Source organism: Halictus rubicundus, chromosome 3, assembly GCF_050948215.1.
Source record: "Halictus rubicundus isolate RS-2024b chromosome 3, iyHalRubi1_principal, whole genome shotgun sequence".
In the NCBI taxonomy this organism is placed as follows: domain Eukaryota; kingdom Metazoa; phylum Arthropoda; class Insecta; order Hymenoptera; family Halictidae; genus Halictus; species Halictus rubicundus.
Window position 1 is genome coordinate 5,519,504 of NC_135151.1, and position 23,622 is coordinate 5,543,125.

At 43.0% G+C, this 23,622-nt stretch overlaps 1 protein-coding gene across 1 annotated transcript in view; it reads left to right on the forward strand.

Annotated features, from left to right (window-relative positions):
• The window catches only part of LOC143352474 (uncharacterized), a 465,026-nt gene that overhangs the window by 165,851 nt on the left and 275,553 nt on the right, over positions 1 to 23,622 (forward strand). The window contains exons 3-4 of the mRNA XM_076784988.1: positions 14,946 to 15,107; positions 19,709 to 19,892. Of these exons, the coding sequence (XP_076641103.1) occupies positions 14,946 to 15,107; positions 19,709 to 19,892 (346 nt within the window). The remainder of the gene's footprint in view (positions 1 to 14,945; positions 15,108 to 19,708; positions 19,893 to 23,622) is intronic.

Genomic DNA, 23,622 nt, shown 5'->3' on the forward strand with positions numbered 1-23,622 from the left:
CTCACCAAAAGACATAATAATGCCACTATAAGTTTTTCTACTAACCAAAATTGATAGATGTAACACTTTATAATTTGTATGATACACTAGCTTGTACTTAAACGCAACAATGGACTGATATTCCCAGCTATGCACATGCGACTGGAACGTGTCGAAACCTGATTATGCTTGGATCTATCCCCACTACTGCTCACGTGAAATGACGATCGCATTGCATTTCAAATCTTAAAGATATCGCTACTGTCCGGTTCTAGGTGCCGTTCGGTTTTAGGGGAACTCCCCCTATTTGATAAATTACTAAATACTTCGGTATTGTACGAGTAAGTTCCACCATTTTCGTATGTATAACATGAAAAAAAATATATAGAAGGGCAATATTCTAGGTCGGAAGAAATGTTTCATTTTAGAGTTAAAAGCTTAGAGTTAAAAGCTTCGAGTGCAAAGGGTTAAACAAGTTTGGTAAGTACAAAAAATAATTCAATGTGAAATCAAATTGAAGCACTGCTTGCAAGTTATCTTGAGGTATCGAACGTAATTTTTTTTAATTTTTCAATCCAAAATGGCGACGCTACCGCTTACGGAACCTAATACTATTTTTGGAAGATGCTTCGGGGCCTGACATTCAGCGTCCACATTTTTTTAGCAGTACGCAGGAGTTTCTCGAAATATAAAAACTTTTTATTTTACGAACAGTTTCTCACGAAATTTTTTTAGCAAACATTGCAACTGTGCAAATGCCTGCCATTTCTGGAAAAGTGAATTTCCAAAAACCTGTACGGCAGTTCTCCAGGCATTTTTTCTTGTTCTAGCTCAAAAAATGTGGACGCTAGAGGTCAGGAACCGGAGCACCTCCAAAAAAAAGAACGTATTAGTAACCTACGGTTGACAACATAAAAGCATTGTAATCCTGACGACACAGTTATGATTAATTGTGATTGTATATAATTATGATTGAAGAAAATCACTTGCAATTAATAATTAATTATACAATTGATTGAATAGAATTCGCGATACCGAACATAACGGAGCATACATGTTTATATTACGAATTAATATTTTAACGCTGAAATAGATTAGTTCTTTACTTTGGACAAGCTTAATCATACTTTATCATCGTTCCGACGTAAATAAATATATTTTGTGCATGAAGAGGGGATCTAAACAGACCCACCCATCATGTGAATATTCATGATCTCTTTGCGTTCTACGTTTCATTCATTTGTGACAAGAATGACTAAATCAAATGCAAAACCGTGGAAACGTTTAAAGAAATTAATTCTGTTACTTTCCTCTCACTGAAATTACTTGAAAACCGTTTTCATTCTGCTTAAATGTCTAGCAATCCAGATTAGAGTTTCTATTCGTTTCGGTTCAGTCACTTTGAATAAAGCTGGAGGAATGGAAAATCTATAAATTTGGCGTCGGGGAGGTTCCATTGCATTGGTAGAAACAGATTCGCGTTTCTGACAGTATAGGGGCGGGTACGCGAGAAATCCTAAACGTTTAACACCGGAAGATAAACGCAAGAAATTCCATAAGTGGCTCCGATTCGACTTTACCGTGGGACTTTTCTTACTTCCGTTTCCTCGCCGGGCGATCTTCCGCGTTCCGTGCTCGTGAACGCTTTTCCCGGAGAGCCACGATATACGCGCACTTGCTAGATTATTGCTCTACGCGTGCCCACTCGATCGTATAATCTGTTCCAGCTTTGTTTTTTTTTCCCAACGCGACGATTGGATAGAGTATGAGCGAAAACAACAGTTATTCTTCTCTTTCTTTAAACAACAAAGCTTTTAAAGACTCTTCGACCGGAATATTCCGCTGGCCCCAGTTTGTCCAATTGGTAGAATGATAGGAATTTCGCGTTCCGCGTAGATCCCGGCAACGTGTTTGGTTTGCCGTGTTTTCATTTCAAAGTAAACGAAACGTGTAGCTATTTCGCTCGGAAATTTTTATTGTGTACGTTTCTGAACGGCGATATTAACATCGCAAACAGCCGTGGACGCGCGGGATCGAATGCGTTCTCCCGTGAAAAAAGAAATCGCACGGAATTTGCACAGCCGAGACGGGCCGGTTTTTTCCGGTCGAACCGGTAATCCACGGTCTCTCGCAATTAGATCTAATCTCCGTTTCGAGGAGCGCTGGGTAAAGCTGATTATGATAACCCGTCCACCGTCTACTCGATCGTCCTAAGGAGCATCACCGCGGCAATGCTTGGCTCTTCAGAAGCACCTAACCGATGCTCGCCTCGTACCGTCGAGGACGATTAATCAAAAGCTCCCTAACTTCGATAGTGGATGCTCGTTCGTAATGAACGGATCGGGGACGCGAGTTTTGTTATGTCGGAAGCGTTGCGGGACTCGGGAAATAAACTGCGTGATGAAAAGTGTCATACTCGTGGTGAATATCTAATGCATTATTCAAAAAGTTTTGGCTATCTTTAATTTCCTTATTGAGTGGAAATAACTCTGACAGCTACGGTTACGAAAGAAATCATAAAATTTGACTTTTATATTAATGAATTATTATAATGAACAAATTCAGAACGTACGAGTACACTGTACAAGGTACACATATTTCTAGACATTTGCAAAATTTACAGATTTTTGAAGTCCAGGGAACAATCGTTATAATGACATTTCTACCTTTTTCTTTTTAATTATTAATGCAATTTGAATCTCCAGGACATTTCTACTTTATTCTCAGTGTTACGAATCTTTTAACCGGCGATGCAAGAGTTTTCTTTTCACCTAATTTTTCTAAAATGATCTGTGACCTTGGAGGTTCTGCACTCTACTTGTCGTCGTACAGCGTGACCAATTTAATTCTGGAAATCGTTTTCGTATCCCTGTTCACGAATGTTGCAATCCGGTAGCAAATTTCACGATGGGATGTAGCTCGGAATTAATTTTCCCGACTAAATATGCCGCAGTATCCGAATGCTTCCACAGATTCGCTAATGTTGCACTAATCTCCTTGATCAGGGGGCTAATAGGCTAAGAGACAGAACGGGGAAGATTATATGCGAACAGAGGGAAAATTTGTAGAGGCGACCAATGTTTCGTCGGCCAAGATAGTCGTGCATTAATGGCGACGTCTCGGATCCTGTATTCTGCCGTATTCTGTCAGACGACAATAGATCGTTCGAATCGTACGCCGCGTTATCTCCCGCACTCTATGTCTCGTTATCGCCGAGACAGTGATCAATGACTCAAGACGGAAGACACACGCCTTTACAAGATTGCATTCGGCTAGATTTACTTATAGCGCTTCGGTTCGCGATCTGAAGCGCAATCTATGAAGTCATTTCTGGCTTCAAAGCGATCGCAGTTCCGTGTGATCAAAAGCGAAGTCTGTTTTACCCTTTTGGACTTCTTTGGAGGAAAATTTCTTTGAAGTTCCATCGACCTGACAGTCTACTTCTGATTTAATGTATCCTCGCCAGTATCCACACGAAGTCGATGTATCCACGAAAACTTTCATTGAGGATGATAAAAAACAGTTTTACGCAGAATTTGGCTCTCCTGGTTCGTTTCATGAGAAGAATTTTTCGGTAAACTATCATGTATAATTATAAAAATTATAACATTGAAAGGGGCGGTTCCTGGGGTCATTTACAGTAGCTTTTTCTTTTGCGAAAATGTTCTCCGTGGCTTCGTTCAGGAGTTATTAACGAGAAACGCGGACCAATCAGGACGCGGCAACAGTGGACGGTTTCCGGCTCGGCGACATGTTCCGCTCAGCGTGGCGTCGCCATTGGCTGAGCCGGAATCCGTCCGCTGTAGCCGCGCACTGATTGGTCCGCGTTTCTCGTTAATAACTCCTTGATAAAGCTGCGGAGAAGATTTTCGCAAAGGGAAAAGTTACTTGAAACGACCTCAGGAATCATCCCTTTCAAGGAAATACGTTTTTGGAACACGCTGTACAGTCACTCGGAGATAGGACACGTCGCCTCGAACGTGACTACTTGAACCTGGCAGCGAGACTTTTCGTTGCAAAAGAAACCGCAAAATCATTGCAAAACGAAGAGTTAATCGAGAGCGTGGATCGTGGGGTAGGTCAGTGAATCGCGGAACGGCTCGTCGAGGTTCGGAGTGGATTCGCGAGCGCTCGGCGTAACACCGGCCCGATAATTCTAACACTTGAGCGGATCCACTATATCATTACGAACAAAGCGATACGGTCGCCGGCGTGGGTTTTGCGCGGGCGCGCACTGATTCACTTTGGCAGCGCATTTATCACTCAACGTCCGCGCTGGATCGCGCGCCGCGCCGGGTTTTCGAAACGTTGCGCGTTTCATGACTGCCTAACGAGGAAAATGGTGTTGGCTGTGGAACCGCTGGACGCCGGTGCGGGTTTCACAAGTTTCACGGGATTCACGGGCCTTATTGTCGCGTGTGGGACGCGTCGCGAACACACGGAGAGAGAACCCAGTTGTCTGCGTCCTGGCCACCCTCTCCCCCCCCCCTCCCCCCGCCGACCATATTATACATATTTATGGCGAGCAAAGAGATATAGAGCGGATAGGACGCGGATTGGCGGAGGCCCTGCGAAGCCAATTAAAGTGCAAATGTATGGAGATGTGGATGGAATTCCAAGTAGCACAGTGACCGGGAAACCGTCATAAAACCGAAACCCGGGGCCGAACTAATCGACACCGGGGCGAACCGCGCCAACATACCGCAGCGAGAAGATGGGCGAATACGGATGAAGGAAAAAAGCGAACTCGAGGAGAGGCAAGGGGACCCGCGTTGATAGATTCGTGCTGGTCCGGGTGTGGATCCCTATGCAACTCGCGAGATGAGAATTCTCTGTCGGTTCAGAAAACGGAATACCTAGACCGTGGGTGTATTTAGGTCTGCTAGGACCCAGCGGGCCGAGAGAATTGCCGACTGATTTTGCAGGGGATCCGGAACGATCTGGTGAAGCGAACACCGGCCTAGAAAAACAAATTCTACCGGCGCGGCGGCTCAGCGAAATTGTTACCCGCCTGACTACGGATTAACATACGGTGATGCGGCGGCTAAGTTGCTCGTCGGGGTTATTTTCCTTACACGAATTTCTTTCCGCTTGTAATTGTATTTTTCTTCGTATTCGCGTGCTTGTTCGGAGCTAATGAAGCAGAGGTATTAAAGGAAGAAGAAATACAGATTTCATAAAGAATTGTGGATTAAATGTTCGCGTCTAAGCAAAATATAAATTGTTTACCTGAATCACAACAAACTGGAATGTAATAGATATTTATTTCCCTTCTTAATATGTTTGATAGATTGAAAATAGTATAATGGTTTACCTGAATCACAACAAAGTGGAATGTAATAGATATTTATTTCCCTTCTTAATATGTTTGATAGATTGAAAATAGTATAATGGTTTACCTGAATCACAACAAAGTGGAATGTAATAGATATTTATTTCCCTTCTTAATATGTTTGATAGATTGAAAATAGTATAATGGTATTTTTAAATTCTTCTGTTTCACTTTTGTAAATCACACCTACACATATTCCTGCCGAAAGTTCGAAAAGTATCATTTAAAATCTTAATGAGAGTTATATCACTAATGTGTAAATTTGCATTGTTAATTTGATCTCAAGAAAGTGTAAAACAACACACAACAACAACTACGTACCTCCGATAACATTCTCGGTCTGGACATAATGAAAAATGTTCACTTTTATAAAATGAACACACTAGTATGTAAAATTGATAAACGAATTTTAACAGAAACTTTTCACTAATTTAATACTTCTTTATTGGTTGTAATATCATTGCTTACCTTTGTAACAGATGTCTTGGAACGCTTCTCCGGAGGTTTAAAACTGCAACGTGAAAGTTGATCTTTTGGTTTTCGTCCATCGTCGACGCACTGTGTGGCCGTTCAAAAACGAATAGGATTTCCAATTACGGGGCAAAATCCGATCGCCGCAAATTCGCGGCGAGTCAGATAGAGCTGTTTCCTGAATGGCCCAAGTGCCCGGACCGGGAAGAGCGAGCCTCGCGATGAAATCGCGACAAATTGAATCATCATCGATGTCACAGAACCGCGCGTAAACAGTGTGATCAAAGTTGCTCCGATTCCACCGCCGTTGATGAATGGATCAGGGTCGGCGTGCTCGTAGGCACGCGAGGGGGAAAAAATGGTCCGGCACGCCGGACAAAAAAGCGGCAGAGTCGACGGGGAAAAAGCGCGAACCGTTCCGCGCGTGTATCAGCGGCGGGCCGTCCAATAAATTCCGACGGGTCGCCGAAGTTTGTATTTTGTACAAATTTCACGGAAACGTGGTGCTACTTCCGCGCCCGAAATTCACCGATTGGACCGAGCTGGCGAGCTGGCGAGAGCGTTGGCGAGAGAACGATCCTCTGTCGCGTGAAATATCGTCGCGAGGACATACACAGCCGACCGAAGACCGTCGGAACGCAGGGACTGCGATTTTTCCGGCGAAATAGCCGACGCCTCGTCGCCCGTCGGAATTTATGGTCGACCTAAAGTTCCGTTCCCGGGACAGCCGCCATACGAATCAGATTACTCGACCGATCAGCCCGGCGCGGCGGACGCGTCCGAGTGCTTGTTAGAAATTTTTTCGTCGGCTAATGAGAACTATGTCCTCCTATGGTCCTGGGGGTAAGTGCTCAGCGGTCAATCCTTTTACCGGAAGACATCGTCTTCCACAGTTCGCTCCGTGATCCTACAGAACGAACTCCCAATTCTTTTGCCAACGTAGCATCGGGTTGTTTACTATTTCCCACCTTAGGTCTCGGCTAGACATTTCCAACTGGGCTCGTAGACATTATCTTAACCCTTAACACTCGAATGGCACATGACTGTGAGGCGTCACTAAAAATTGCTGTATCGTTCAAAGTATTTTTCACATTGTTAAATTTGTTTCTATTTAACCCTTTGCAGTCGAAGCTATTTTAACTCCAAAACGAAACATTTCTTCCGACCTAGAATATTTCCAGGGAAATTACAAGGGAAATATTCTAGGTCGGAAGAAATGTTTCGTCTTTGAGTTAAAGTAGCTTCGAGTGCAAAGGGTTAAACATGTTTACGTGAGAAATATCGCAAGTTACTTGCTACTGTGTCTGCACCTTTTCAGCGATCACTCTCTCGTAAACGTCTCGGGTCCGAACGATAGCTGGATGACCCAGTACGTTCAACGACAGTTCCGTTTAGTCTCGAGCATCCCCATTCAAGACTTCACGCAAGGAGTCATAAATGCATCACACCTCGATTCGACTTGAAACACGTTGGCGCTAACATGCCCGTCCATCGAAAGGGGATCGACAGGGCAACAGCTATTCGGTCGACAGAGCTCGGCCAATAGGACGTCAGCTCGCGCCGATACCTGTCGGTTTCCATCTAATATCGGCGATAATGAACGGTCTGCGAAAATCGGGCTCCCTTATAACGACGCCCGCCATTCCGTCTATTACCATAGTAATGCGCGGTGGCTTTCGTCGACGGAGAGCAGCTGCGCGAAAGAGCCGACTGGCCGGCCCGCGTTTAAACGAAAATTATTAGACACTTCCGTAGGGTTGACCACACCGGGCCGAACTGTATCGGCTGCCATTACGTACCGGCCGCACCGTCGCGTCGGATCGGAATATCACGATCTACCGGAAGGCAGCTAACTGAAATTGACCGGCGTCCGGTTCATTAGAATTTAACGTCGGCCAAAGTGAACGCTAAGTGGATCTTTTCGTTCCTCTGTCCTCCTTCGTCCTCATCTAAACCCCGTCCATTTTCCTGCTAATTTCGCGATGGAAGTTTTATCCTGTCTCCGCGCTTTCGTAGACGAGCGCGCCCTGGTTTCAGCATTTTCTCCTTTCTCCTGACAAATTTCGATTTCTTCTGTACTTCCTTTAACAAATGAAGTGGCGCAAGTAAATACAACTGTTCAAATAAATGATGACAGATTACTATACAATAGGCGAATATAATTATAAAGAACATAAAGAATAATGCAATAAGAAATATCACTGAACAACGATTTGCCAACGGGACTAGAACATTAAGGGGACCGGCAGGCATTTGGCCTTGACTGTCACGCTATGTTACGCGGTGCCTTTTTTTTCTAGACATTTTACGTCTTAAATAAGTAAGTAATCAATTAAAAATGCATACCACCGTGTTTGTACATGTCTTTGCTACGTCTGTATAGAGCCTTTTTTTCGATACGAACACTAAATCTCTCGAAATTAAGAGAATCTCTCAGCGGCAGTCATCTTGCGACGTCATACTTGCTTCAGAATTCGAATTTTCTGCCGAATATTACAAATTACTCCACGATGAGGTAGAAATTCGCAATTTGGGCTCCATACAGACGTAGATTGGACTTTTAGGAAACACAATTGACCACTTCTAAACTGCTCATTGCAATATTGAAGCGGCAGTTTGATTAGATTTTGACCCTTGCATACGTATGTGGATTTCAAACCATGGTTGGCAAGTACACTAGATTGGCGAGCGTATCGCGCATGTGCTCTTTACTGCAACTAACGTCGGCCCACAGATGTCGCACGCAACCTCGCATACGTTCTACATAACATATAGTATATGATATTATAAATGTACATACAATATTTCAGCAATAACAATGTCTCAGTATATGTGAACGAAGTGTGCGCAATATTTACGAACAATTTATCCCCAGTATCCCTTCAGGAGCCCAGAAACTCGATCACCAGTAAGTGGAACATACTTGTTCAACGTTTTTTGTCTATTATTATTCATTATGAAACTTCTACCAACATCATGTCATATTTTTCTGATTAAAATGGATTCGGTAGAATCTCGACTATCCGAACCGACGATACCTGAATTCGTCATTATTGAAATGTCTGGAATATTTTGATAACAGTTTCGTAAAAAAAATCATTAGTGAGAAAAAAGTTTTATCACTAGAATGCCACAAAATTTTTATTTTGAATAAAGAAAAATCGAACGATTTCTCGCAGCCGTCAGAGTCGAGTTTGGCACCCATGACGGTTCGGGGACGTGGTTTCGGTGCAAGAGATTTCAAAATAATCACAAAGAGCAAGCAATACAATACTTTTAAATACTAGAAAACCGGAGTTAAATAAAAAGCAAGCTGGATTGGAAACCACGTGTAAACGAACGCAGCATCCGCGCAACAAATGACGACGGCAACAAATCCCCGTTACGGGTATGAAAGAAACTACCGCGGAAAAATGGCACTTCCATAAGCTTCGGCACATAAAAGCACGCGTTTCCATTGCATGATCCATGGGTCTCGCCGCACGGATTACGGTAAGCGCGCCGCAGGGGTGCGAACACAGCTTAATGGTCCTGAGTCGAGCAGAAATGCCGGATAGGGTGGACATTTCAACAAAAATAGACCACCCCAACGAAATCACCGCGAGTCTCCCCGAGGTTGGTCAGTTAGAATTCGTGTTAAATTCTAGTCACCCCTAATTTCGAGTTCTCCATCACGCCGGTCGACTTTTTAAGTTCGATACTTAAAATTTCGCCAGTTAAGTTCTTACGATTATCCGATCCCCTAGTTTTATTTCTTAAAAACGTTCAGCAGTTTCGACTGCGGCGGTTCGTGGCAGTCGAGACCCTTATCCTCTCGCTACGGACGTTAAACAAACCCCAGTAATCGAGCCCAAATCGATGGATTAAGAATCCAATTGGAAATGTCCGCCCTCTCCCTAATTCACCCTCTATCCGTCCTCGCTCCCCACCTCCGTGAAATCCCTTGAATCCGAGCTCCACCAACAGCATTCCTCTTTAACCACCTTCCCAGCACATTCACGATCCTAAAGCGTTCGCCTACATGAACGTTTTTCTGAAATACATTTCCAAAGGCAGCCTCGACGGTGTCGGTGGCGATGGTGTTGGTGTTGGTGTTGGTGGCGGCGGCGGTGGCGGTGGCGGTGACGATGGTGGTGGTAGTGGCGGCGGCACCAGCAATAAAGTTTGCTTTATTTTTACTACCCCTCTGGCCAAGTACCGCCCCGTATTTCCTCGGGATATTGACATATCGGGGGTGCCGGGGCTTCTCCTCTTAACGCCCTTTTTACACTGGCACGGAATTTATGTCTTCTTCCTCCGCGTCCTTTTCTCCGGCGATCCACCCCCATCCGCGTTCTTCTTTTCCTTCTTCTGGTCCGATCTACATTTTCTCCGGCTCTACCTCCACCTCACCCCGTTTAACCAGCGCGTTTGCCACTCGCCCTCCCCCGCCTCCTTTATCTCGCGTCACCCAAGACCTCTCGCGTCCTCCTCGTTCCTTCTCCTCCTCCTTCCCCTCCTATTCCTAGAGTCCTTCGTCCTGTTGGTCCTCCTCCTCGACGATCCCACCGGCGAAGAAGAAGACAATCAATCACGCGCACGTATCTCCACGTTTGCAGAATCAATCGGAAATCTCTATTAGGCGTCGGCTCGGCGCGGGACCTTTTCCCAAAGCCGCGTTCCTTTACACAGCCGATCGATCGATCCACGATCACGATTACGCCCACACCGTTGTTGCTGTGGCAATTTGTTCGAGGCGGTTTGTCGTCCGACTGTAGGCAAGATGCGGGATTGTGTAGATTGCTGCTGATCCTTGGCCTAGGGAGTTGGTGACGACTTTGATGAAATTGATTTATCATCTTCTGTTTCTCGTGTTGGATTAGATTGTTACGAGCCAGGGCTGCGAGCAACGCGAGAGGCCGGCGAGGGGTTGTTACCCCAGGAATATGGTTTCAATTTGTTAGTTAAGTACGCGGACGCACCCAATGCGAGATCGGGGAGCCGCTAGGATAGTTGACGTCGAGGACGCACCTGATGCGAAATCAGGGAACCTCTGGGAGGTTCGAGTCAAACGCAGACGCACCCGATGCGAAACCGAGGAGCTACTAGGAGGATGAAACTTCGTGAACGCACCCAATGCGGAATCGGGGAGTCACTAGGAGAGACACGCGGCGAACCCGATTTAAAGGAAGGTGGATAACTCACAGACGCACCTGATGCGAGACCAGGGAGCTGCTAGGATACGGAAGAACCCAATGCGAAATCAGGGTTCCGCTAGGATGGTATAATTTTCGTGGACGCACCCAATGCGAAACCGGGGAGCCACTAGGTTGGAGAAATCTTCGTTGAATTGAATCTAAGATTAGTAAGCCTCGTAACTTATATATAATTTAATGGATACAATCCGAGCGGTAAGATTGTATCATGTGGGAACGTTCAATTATTAGATTAGGATATCAGGCAATAATTAAAGGTTGTAGATTACGCGAGTTAACAAACAAGACAAATATATTCTGATTTGGAATAGTTACAAGTGTGATTGTTTGTGTCGCGAGTGGATGTAGTAAGTGTACAATTAGAGAAATTGTTACCTAATGATGCACGGTGTTGACGCACTGGCAATGCGGGGTTAGATAGCGATTGTTGAATGCCAAATAGAATATATACCGAACTAACGGAATCTATAAGGTTACGTTTGATTCGAAAGGGACTTTAACCCGATCTCACTAGACTTGACGCGACGTGACTGCACGAGTACTGAACCGCGTCTGAATCTTGACTGAACCGCTTCTCGACTAACCAAAGAGGATGAAAATGCATGGGTTTATATACCCTAAAAATGAGAGGGGAATGTATCTGTTTTATTTTACGGTCGCATACTCGTATTTGTCGTTTCTAGTGAGTTTAAGGTTTGCAGCTGGATCTTTTGTTTATAGGGGTAAAACGAAGGGTTAGCCAGGATGTTTCCTATCAAAGACTATCTTGACAAAACATTCCAGAAGGGGATGTTTTGAAGATTTCCATATTAGGAAATCGTACGGTGCTGTTACTGAATCATGCTTCGTGCCAGCTGCGTCCAGCCGGAGTACAATTATTAAACAAGGGGCCTGTTGGGACGCTTTTCGTTCTCAGAAAAAGAGATTAGAACTTCTAATCGAAATGAACGTGGAGAAACGTCTCCATACGTAACAAGATCGATCGATCCATGATCACGATAACGCGAATCATTGCTTGCAATTCGACCGAGGTGGTTTGCCGTCCAACTCTGGGCAACATGTGGATTCGTCTCAGGCCTGGGCACGGTTGGGGCCCTTCAAACGCTTGCTTCCCCCACCAACCTATCTCTCTCTCTCTCTCTCTATCATGCAACGCTCACCTTTGTCGCGTTCGCTGCTGCATCGTGTCTTCGTTGCCCCACCTTCGTAGCTACTCGCGATAGGCGTCCTTTCTCCATGGTAACAGCTTGCTGGAAGGGGACAGTGGGCGCCCACGGTGGGAGGACGTTTTCGTCTGGATCGGGGCAAACGTATCCAGTCCTGTTCTACCGTAATACAATCAAGGGTCTTGTTATTCATTGACGGAATATTAGGATGCTGCTTACTTCGGTCAACAAGCATATTTAGAAGATTATGTTTGTTTAACGTTACCGTTCGAAATCGGACGTTCCCTATGCTACAGCCTGACATGAAATACACGGTAAGCCGGAGGACGGTTCGTCGGAACTGTGGTCGAAACGACAGTTTATTAATTGACGGATTAGTAGCGGATTTCGAGCCGCAAAGTCGGCAGAGGCAGCGAAGGGTCTGCGGCGCGTTCGAAAGAAAAATGGACGCGTTTCCCCGGCGAACGAGCAAAAACAATGAGCAATCGGTCGTCCGGGGGTTATATTCCGCCTCCGGTTCCGTTTTTCAGTGCATTTCTATTTATCGGTATCCTGGGACACGTCGGCGCAAGAGGGAAGAGAGGAGAAAATAAAAAACCGGACAGCCGGAGAGTGGCGTGAACAGCGACGCGGAGGAGCAAAGGGAAAACGCGTTCCGGGGAGGGGAGGGGAAAAAAAATGTGTTACCACAGTCGAAATGTTAAGCGAACGCGGAGTCGAGGGGGTAGGACACCGGCCGCGGGGGGGGGGGTGGAAAAGCCATACACGACAAAGGGTCGCGAATAGACGGGATCGATTGAACGGCAATTTCAATCAGGCCCAAATGTGCGGAAAACACGATACACCGCGTGTTCCGTTACTTGTGTGCTGCCCCGGTGTACGAAGAATTGCGTTTTCTAACCGGCTTAGCATCGTCCGCACACACCCGAACCGCGAAGTCGCGCACACTACTGCAAGCTGAATAGGCTTGCTTGTCATTGGATTCCCTCATGTGTGCCCGCGCGTTTCACAATGAATCGACAAAGAATTTAATCCGATCCGTCCACCTAAAGCCACTCCCGATGCTTTTGTTTGAGCCGGCGAGCAGCGTGATATTTTGAAGATACGACGGATGATAGAAGAAGATACAGCCATCGTTCCATTGTCGAACGAATTATTCATAATTATGCTCGCCCGGTCTGATCGGACTTGTTCTTCCCGTTCGAGCATTTCTGCCAAGATTGGTGTACTGCGTGACATGTGATGCAAATTTTTGAAAAAATTGCGTTTAGTCTGAATCACGAAAAAGAAACGAAAAATACCGAAAGTTGCTTTTTACAACATTTTTGTACGGGTTGTTTGAGTAAAAATTGTCTACAAAAATGTTTTGTAGATTCATGTACATAAGTTATACGGATGCTGAAAATTTCATTGAAATTGGTCAAGTAATTTGAGTTGTAAACGATGAAGAATGGTGTATAAATTTGATCAAATATTTCAGTTTTTCTTGGTTGATGATGTCTTGAATAGGACTTATCTTTTACTGTTTTTTTTTTTTTTAGACGCCCATATATTTAGTGTCGGAAGTTAACTGTCCAATAGCTTGGCGTGTCATAAACCTGAAGGAACGTTGCGGTTGACTGCGAGGATTTCCGTCGGTAACGTAGTTTCTAACGACCAATTTCGTAATCCTGCACTCCCATGTACGACACGGTTGGTGATAGTTGTAACCTTACAAGACGACATTCCACGAAACGAGCCATGAAAGATTATTCGCCAGCCACGCCGCTGCCCTTTTCGACCACATCAATATTTATGCGAGAACTTAAGGACATATTGAACACGAGATTTCGTCTTCAACTCGATGCACATCCAACGTGAACGCACAGATTCGATAGAATACGGTAACGTTAAATATTTAATTCGTTGATTCAATACTGATTTCACTTCTCAATGCGATACGGAAATGGATTAGACTTTGAACTATTGTTCTCAAGTATTTTAAGGAGCACTATATGGGAAGGTATCGTGTGTTGGTAATGTTTACCATGTAACGCTTTACTGTATCTACAAATGTAATTTGTCATTGCAGATGCGCACTGCATTGTTCTATAATATCATGTTAATTTTCATATTGACTAATAATGATTCCACGATGCAATGCAAATATAGCATAAATTAATTTATAATATTTCACCGAAATACAGGAAAATGATTAAACACTTCATTTAGAGAATTGAACATGAAATAGTAAGAAATACTTTGGTTATTTGGTTCCGCATAGTTGTATTTGAATAAGATAAAAAAGAAGTAGGTCGAGTATTACAAAAGGAGCAGATTCATTGATAATGAAATAAAATCAGAATATCATTTTGCAGAATGATGTGGTTAATATTGTAATTTGATTAAAAAAAAAAATGAAAGCGAGGTCCACGCTTAACCAGACAAGTGGAATAAGTCCACGATTGCTCAGACAGGAGTACTAAGTTGTTTCTCTGCAGGCAATCAGGTACCAGACAGAGGAAAACAGTATCAACGTGATTGAATGAATTTAGTCAACCGGTACCGTCTCCTGGCAGATCTGATTTGTTCTTTATTAGGGAATAAAGTTGTCTATCAGCAGACTAGGGGAACGACCGTGCGCCTTGTCGGACAAAAGAAAGACGGGGCTTCGTTCAAGTGCAGAGAATGTTCCACATTTCTCGCTCCGCCTTACCACGGTGTCCTTATGAAACACTCGCATCGAGTATTTCGTCTCTTAACGACCCGCTTTAGACACGACTGTTTAAACTCATTTTCTAACCGTTCCGCGTTTCTTTCCAGGTCAAGTGGATCTTTGGACAAAAACGACGAGTGGCTGCGCCTGCAGTTTTAATTCGTCCAGCAATGAGTGCGCGTGCTGCGTTCCGTCCGGAGGATGCAGCTGCGGTGCAGCATCGCCGGACAGATGCGCTCAGTGCGGACTGGAGGAACACTGCGCCAACAGTAAGTATTATTGTTCACTTCCATCGCCGTTCATGTTAATATTCGTTGGAACGCCAGGCTCGTTAGCGAAAACGAATTTTTAAAAACGCTCGATTCTCAACTCATTCCGCATCGAATACACTGCCAAACAATCTTCTCAAAAATCCACCAAAGCCAACCTAATTTATCAGGTGTGTATGCAATGGTTTTACTTTTATTTTCAAGTTTCTTGTATTTATATTGTAAATCGACGATGAAGATAGCTATTGTTAGATACATCTATAGCAGATAAACAATTGCACACAAAGTATGATAATTTCAAGTCATTGTGCATGCACGATTGAAAAAAAAAACGAAACCTTTGGCATGCATCTAATAATTAATGAAGCCATAATTAGAAACGTAAGATTGATCATAGTAATTACACCGTTATCTGAAATACAGGGTGTTCGACTACAGGTGGGAGAAAGTTTAAGGGGTGGTTCTCCATGACAATATAAGGCAAATATGAAGAGTAGAAATATTGTCATTTCGGCTCCTTTTACTAACAATTAAAAATCCGCCTAAAATGCGGCAGCCTGGTCAACAGAGGTGCCTCGGAAGAAGTCATCTGTCAAGAATTCGGCGTGTGAACCGTCCGATTGGGTCATTCCACACGCATTTTCGATTCTAGCCGAATTATTGGCTATAGTGTGTGACGTCAAAGCTTAACCATTGGCTGCGAGCGAGGACCCCTTTTGATACCTGACTGTCGCGCGCCTTTATGACGTAAGCAACGCACACCTCTGTTGGCCGGGTTGCCGCAGTTCAGGCGGATTTTTAATTGATAATAACCAAAAAATGAAGCCGAAATCACAATTCTTTTATTCTTCTTATTCTTAAATTTCCTCCCATTTGTAGTCGAACACCCTGTACATCGTAGTGAATGTTAATGTTTATACCTAATATAAGAATGATATCATCCACGTATGACCGACATGAAAGCTAATGTTTTAAGGATGAATAATTGTTAAGAAGGTTTCCCTCGATTTTCGCAAAACTTTGGAGATTTGTAAAAGAGCCAGAAGCCAAAGGCATATCCTTTTATCGGCGGAGATTCGAGTTTAATGGGCGAAACCACTCGCAATCTTGGAAACTGTTAAAGTTTAAATGACAAAGTTACATGGTTTCCCGTGTAACGTAATATCGTGTCAAAGGCAATTTTCTACGAAATTAAAACATGTGAAGAATCCAAGTCACCACACTTTTGTTACATTTTACCTCTTTTCTGGAAATAGCTAAAAAATTATGTGCATTTAAGAACATAGTAAGAACTCTAACCCAAGCCCATTCTAATCTTCAATATTTATTCCTAGATTTAGTTTTATGAGGCACCGAGAAGTTATCTAAATGCCATTAATATGTATTCTTTTATAGCCCACAATTTTTGTAATATATATCCTTCTGTTCTAAATAGATATAGTTGGGGCGTTACTGTGTGATCAATGAGTCATTATATGCCGATTATCTTTCTGGAATATTAACTCTACCGGTACCAGTACCCGTTGTTTTATAAAAATTACACAAGCCTGAATTTATCTAGATTTCTCACAATGTGCTTGCATCAAAAAATTGATTTAATAATTCCTAATGGAAGTATCTTCGTAATTTCAAGAATTGCAAAATAAAAAATGTGAGATGCGTCATTAAACCGGTCATGGTACGCTTAGTGTTAAAACAAGATATCGTTTGGCCATTCTGTAAAAATAGAACACAAAATTTCTTAACTGTTCCGATATCGGCAGCTTTCCCCTAGGAAAGTCTCTTGGATGCTTCCTCATGAAAAGTATTTCTATAAAAATTATTTGACAATCGATAAGAGGAGTCTCCATGCGCAATACAGGGAGTCGGAAAGCTCTCGTGCAGACAATTTGATCCCGATTGAGGAACAGCGTTCGCGTTAGCAGAATTTCGAAAAGAACCATTGACGGTCCGAGTAATGTAATGCTCAAAGAAGTCCTCTGGCAAGCGAAAGATCTTCGAATTGGATTTGCGGTGCGATTCTTTTCTGCTTGCACCATCCCGGAGTCCTTGGTATCACCTCGAACTACAACTTCTAGTTAGACCTTTCACTGTTAAACTCGTTAGCAATCCAACTAGCAGTTAGAGTACCATTCCCGCCTCCCGCCGACGCTCGCCCGGCCTGGCCAATCGTCCAATTCGAGTATTTACTTCCATCCTACGCGCAACGCAATTACGTCACTTCGAAAAGGCAACCGCGATCCCTTTGAATCCGTATCGTCATTAGAAACAAGATTTACGCCATTAAGCCGCTATATCCCATCCCTTCAGCGCTGGTTGCGCCAGTATCTCAGCCTCTGTTAGTCGCGTCGCGCGAATAAGTGGAAATTAGAGCTTCTTTGGAGGCGAACGGCTGAGCAACTCCGAAAGAGAAGCTGCTCAGGTAACCTGGAAACAGTTCGCGTAAACGAGACTAGAGTGGTAAGAAGAGAACAGAACGGTCTTGTATAGAATGGGGTGGGGATTCTCAAAGCCGCTTCGGCGATAATCGCGAAATCGATCAAAAGGAGAGAGACGTTCTTTCGGATGTTTACGGATCACCCCTCCAGCTCCCAAGATAATGTATAAATCCTGTCACCGAAATTGCTACCCTCTTCTGCCCTTCTCATTCCCATAACTGATTACGTGTTCTTTCTCGACCCGTCATTCGTCTACCGCTTCGTTAATTACTCCTGACATTATTGCCCCCTCGTTCCATCGATCAAACTTTTCTTTTCTCTCCTCCGAGTCTTTCTTCTACGCGTAGCTAAAACACACAGCTGACACTTAATTACTGTAGTCAGACTAGCGGCGTAATGTTTGTATTTTCACCGAGTATCGGTTGCCATCGTTCGTTGATGGAGACCGGGGCACTGACGGGATTCATAATTGCTCCAATTAGCGGTCAACTAAAACTGTTCCGGCAGCGTTCGTGATATTTCGGAGGTAATTTCGTAGATTTGTAGAAATTCGTCAGGGACGGCGTTGTATTGATAAAAATGTATCAATTATAATCGAAACGTTATTCGGAATGTCTCTTTTAAATCGTATTTCGAGATATTCAAAGTTGAATTATTTTTTTCGTTTTTGAAATCGGAAGATTGAAAAACCCGTAAAATTGACAGCACGGAAAGCTCGTTTTTAATATTTTTAATAATCTGCCGGGAAAAAAGCCGGTTTTTTTCATTCCAGCGAAAAGCGATGAGGTTTAAAAACTGATTTTGGACGCTCTTTTTCCGCGTATCGAGTTTCCCCGTTACATTGCAACATTGAAACTAATTGCGCCGCGTGCAGTATCCCATTAAATGTGTATTCAAGTAATTCTGTAAAAAAACAACTGAACAATACGAATAATGCAACAAACATTCAAATGTAGCTTTCAATAATTTTGATTAAATCTGTTTACAGAACGGATAGGAAAACCACGTTGTCGAACATGAAGTTCAAGGTTCCTCGGACAAGCGATCAAGTATTTTTCATCGACTTTCACAACTACTTAATTACTCCGGAACTGCCAAACTGAACTTCCAGCGTTATCTTTCCTGGATCTGCCGTTCAGACCATCCGCTAATATATTTTCCGGCGCTGCAACGTAATCACAGAAGTTTCCGATAGGAAGTCCTTCGGAGGGCAATTAGGAATCGATTCGGGCTCCATATGAGACAGACGCACAAGGTTCTGTGTCGCGACAGCTCGTCGCCTCTTTCACAGAGACGAACGTCCGTCCTGTCAGGACGACAAACCACCCTAAGCAGGAAAAATCGTTATAAGCGGCGCGATGCTTCCGTCTGGTAGTGTTGCGCTACCGAGTGACCTGGATTTTATTTCCTTATCCTCGAAATCATTTTTTCCCCAGGATTTCCATGTTCCAAATTTCAATTTCAATGACAATGACAAAATTCTAGTCAACAGAAAAGCAACTTCCCTAAACAGACAAACTCGAGATTTAGAGATGAAACATTCATAAAACACTTTTGCTACGAATATAAACAAAGTTCATGGACTACTATATATAAAGTAACGAATCAAAATTATATATCAAGTCTTTAAAAAACTAGGTAACACCTACCATGGACTTTGATTTTGTAAATACGAATACCTGCGCATGGACCATGGATCTAATAAGAGTTCGGTCAAACTTCACCTTGGCAACCCAGAAATTTTTCACATTTTACTAGGTAATCTTATTCATCTTGACGAGAAAATGCCAAAAATCGAAGTTCCAAGGCGAGCAATTCACTGGTTGAAGTTTGTGTCTAAACAGAGGCGTGGTCTAATCGGAAAGTCTGGTGTCGGCTCGCATAACTATTGAACCAGTGAATTCCTCGCCTTGAAACATCGATTTTTGGCATTTTCTCGTCGAGATGAACAAGATTATCTAGTAAAATGTGAAAAATTTCTGGGTTGCCAAGGTGAAGTTAAGCCAAGAGTTGAACCCTAGATTTTCTTTGAAATGGGTATTTACAATTTGATCCTATATTGTACGAACTGCATCGTTGCATAGATCAATTTGGGCAGAGTTTCGACGCTCGAGGGTGGAACGACTAGAAACGTATTTACCGGTTCCACGTTGTTTGTTTCAGTGTGCAATATAACGCTGGACAGCAAGCAGTTATTCAGAAAATCGGATCGCGGCTTCGGGCAAATAAAGTCGCCGTCTCTTGAAGGGCCCTCGAGGTGTACATACAGATTCGTGCCGGACACTGGCCAGCGAGTCGAACTACAAATCTATCGATTGATCTCCATCGGACGACATAACGGCACCGCGTAAGTAGCTTTTGCGTTCTACTGTGTTCTTTTGTGTTCCACTTGTGGTCCCTCCTCGAAGTCACTGATGTCCGAAGGACCTCGAGAGGGCTAATCTTTCGAGGTATTCGTCTGTGCATACGTCATATAATTTATTGAGGAAATCTATCGACCACCTTGCCGATTCGTTATACGTTCCTGGCGAAAGCTAATTATTAGGTCGTCCCATAAGTTCGTGCCGTGGATATGTTTATATTATTCACCATTGAAAAGTATTTTGATGAAAAACCGCAGAAATTTTATAGTGACGGTATGATGTCTTTGCCAAAAAGGTCGGAAGAGGTTGTCGAATGAAAGGGTGATTACATATTTTATTTTTAGAATTTAAATGGTAGAAGAGTAAACGGCACGAACTTATGGGACGACCCAATAGATCAAACAAATCACACTAACATTATAAATAGTCGAATATTCGACGATGAAAATATTTTTAGCAACGACAAAGTCAGTTGTCGAATTTCAGTTTTAACCTAAGTTGAACCTAAACTTCAATTTTAACACGAAGAATAATAAATTCTGCCATTTTTATTCGTTTCCTTAACGTCACACATCCATTTAGAGCATTAGTGACCAGAATGCATGTATACAAAATATTTTTAACAAGTTTTACAGATTCGTAATTTCCATGGCAAGAGTATTTTATATTTCTCGCATACGTATGTGAATATAAATAGGTCGAACGTTTCCCCATTTGATGTGAAATGTTTTCCCTTGGTTGCTTAATTGATTGGCACAATTCCTACAGCGTTCAGAGTATTAAAACGTGATTTAGCTTGAACCCCGCAAATATTTTGAATATACAAACTCGTATAAAAACAGTGAATCGTCGGGATATTGTTTAATAACGAATTTTACTAGAGCATAGCCATTTCTGCCTCCCTTAATTATGGTCGAAGCATCGACGCCTACAAACAACCGCACACAGAACGCTCGTATAATATTGTACTCCATCGCGACACGTTTCCATGACGAAAGAATCGAGTGCGGTCGCATTTCAGTTAATTGGCTACAACAATCGAAACCTGTTACAATGGAACAATATTATAAAAATATCGCTGACATGGGCACACTTGATATAATTGTTTCGCTAATGTAATACCGTGGCGAGTTTGCGACGGTTCTCGTGCATCACTGCCGAAACAGATTCGCATTGATTGGCCGACAGCTCGGTGCTAATCAAAAGTGTTTTTAATCACTTCGGGCAGACACACACTGCTATTTTGTTCCGTACTTTTTAATTGAATTAGTTCTCGCGTGCACGCGGGGGCTGGTCCCGCCGGGACGCGTTCCGTCGGCCTGAAAATTGTTATTACAATAAATCTGCCGCGATATTTGTTCCGCGGTGTATTTTTCATACACGGAACGATACATTTCGCGTGTCACTTCAAACGGAAATCGCGGAGTGAAAACAACGGCCCCGCGGTCGGACTGTTGGAACATCATTATTTGGAGGGGTTTGATTTTATTTAACGAGCGAGCGAGAGACTGAAATTAATTACTAAATTCAGAGAGCGCGAATTACCAATCCTTTAATGAACCGATGGTATTGATCGATAATATTGTGTAATAATATGTAACGGCACGTACTCGTCAACTAGGAGTATGTAATTAATGAAGCAAAATGCCGTTGTCATTGCTAGGCTACGAATTTTCATGCGATCTTCAGTTTTTAAAACCGGCTGTCCTCTGCAAAGATTTCCAACATTTCCAATCTACATATTTACGATGTAATTACAAACAGTCGAACACTTTAGGAAAAAAGTCGTATGATAAACTTTATTTGATATTTTTTCATCTCTGAACTGCAGAGCACTATGCATTCATAACATATGTAAATATGTAAGATATAAAGAACGTATACAAAGTTAACGATGACTCAACAATATAAATTCCGCTCTTAATCTCTGTTAAATTATCTATGCAAATTGGACACAGAACATTCCATAGCTTAAAAGCCAGTTTCAAAAACTAACACAAAGATCAAGTTGCAACAAAGTCGGGAATAATCGTAGGTTAACTTTCGAGAGGACGTTGCAAAGGAGAGACTTCTCTTCAACATGTCACATTGAACTGGACGCGGAAAAAAATTGTTTAAACTCTGTAGACTCGTTTGAATTCACAAAATGCCAAGAGAAGAAAAACCGCTTCGGGCTCCTTTGTATAAAAAGGCGGCACTCTGTTTTGTAAAACAACAAAGGGATTTCAGAACGAACTGAGCTTAAGAACACGAAAGTAGAGAATTCACACTTCGAAATGAGCACAGGCAAAATATTTTCAGATTTTTTTTCAGACAAAGATGCAAGAGTTCAAGGATCGACAATTTTTACGGGTTTACGGGAATTTTAAGGTTAAGCTTCATTTTCGGGCGTCGGGGTCATTTGAAGGACACATTACAATAAATATTTCTATGAAATGGGTGTACAACATTCGGAGGAAACAATGTCTGCAAGATACCAAGCAGAAAAAGATATTTGGGGCCGGGGAGTGACGCTTAAACGAGACACCCTATATTCTGCGCTTTATGCCCAACCATAGACAAGGTCGCAGCACGTGCCTCCGGGTTTTCACACTCGAAGGAGGAGTTAAGCGGCGGCTTATGTCTGCTGATATGATTGGAGATCGCTTGTGTCGATGGCCGTTTCAATTTGTCATACTTCCGCTGTTACGGGGCTACCGCCACCATCGGGCCACTTAAGTCCTAGCCCTTCAACCTGTGTGGAGAGCCGGATTGGTGGTGTGGGATCCGGGCTAGGAAAGGTCTCGAAAGAAAAATTACTGTTTCTGGAATCGTCTACCCCAGTCCACCGTTCTTTTCCTCTGCCCGGTTAGGACGCCGAAGGAAGTTCATAGTTGCCGGGGAAGGCCTTCGACAAGCCTCACGAAAGTTCTTACAATTTTTCGACAAGACCCAACCTCCGTCTCGGACCTTTTCTCCTCGGGCAACCTAAGTAGAGCTTAGAACGTGAATGCACCGAGCGTCCCGGGCGCAGTTACTTCGGCTCTTTCCCTTCATCATATTGGACAGGGTGTGCATAGTAATGCGCTTGAAATGCATTTACAGTGTTCGATTACTCTTCTCGGGCTATCAGTCCACAAAATGTGCCGGAGAGAGAACGGTTTGTTGAATTTTGAATTTATGGCTTTTCTATACGGGCCAAGCACAAGCCTGGTCGATGCATGCAAAGAGCTGGAGACGATATAATTTTTATTCTCGACTGCAACCATACAAGTACACAATCAATACCTGTCTACCTAACAATCTCAAAAATTCCATTAAATCAACGCAACTTATTTAACCTTGCAGCTGGCACAAGGGTTGCTGAATTTTTAATTTATGCCAGTTTTTAGTATACAATGATTGACAGATCTATAAAATAATGTTTTTAATTCAGCCACTTTAAGAAATACTATCAAGTAGATAAGGAAGGCTACCAAAGACTTTGACTAAAAATATTGACAAATTCAGTACGCTAGGTTATATAAACATAAATTTTTGCAAAAAATTGTGGCAATTAAATGTAATTAAAGTAACAATTGAATGTACGCAAATAGTTCTTTAAAGGACAGAGTAAATTACGAGAGAGAGAGAGCGAGTCTATTAATCTACAACGAAAGAAACGAATAATGAAGACTGAAAGTTCAGCGGAACCATAACAGTGAGACAATTATGAAATGGTATTATTAGAACTAA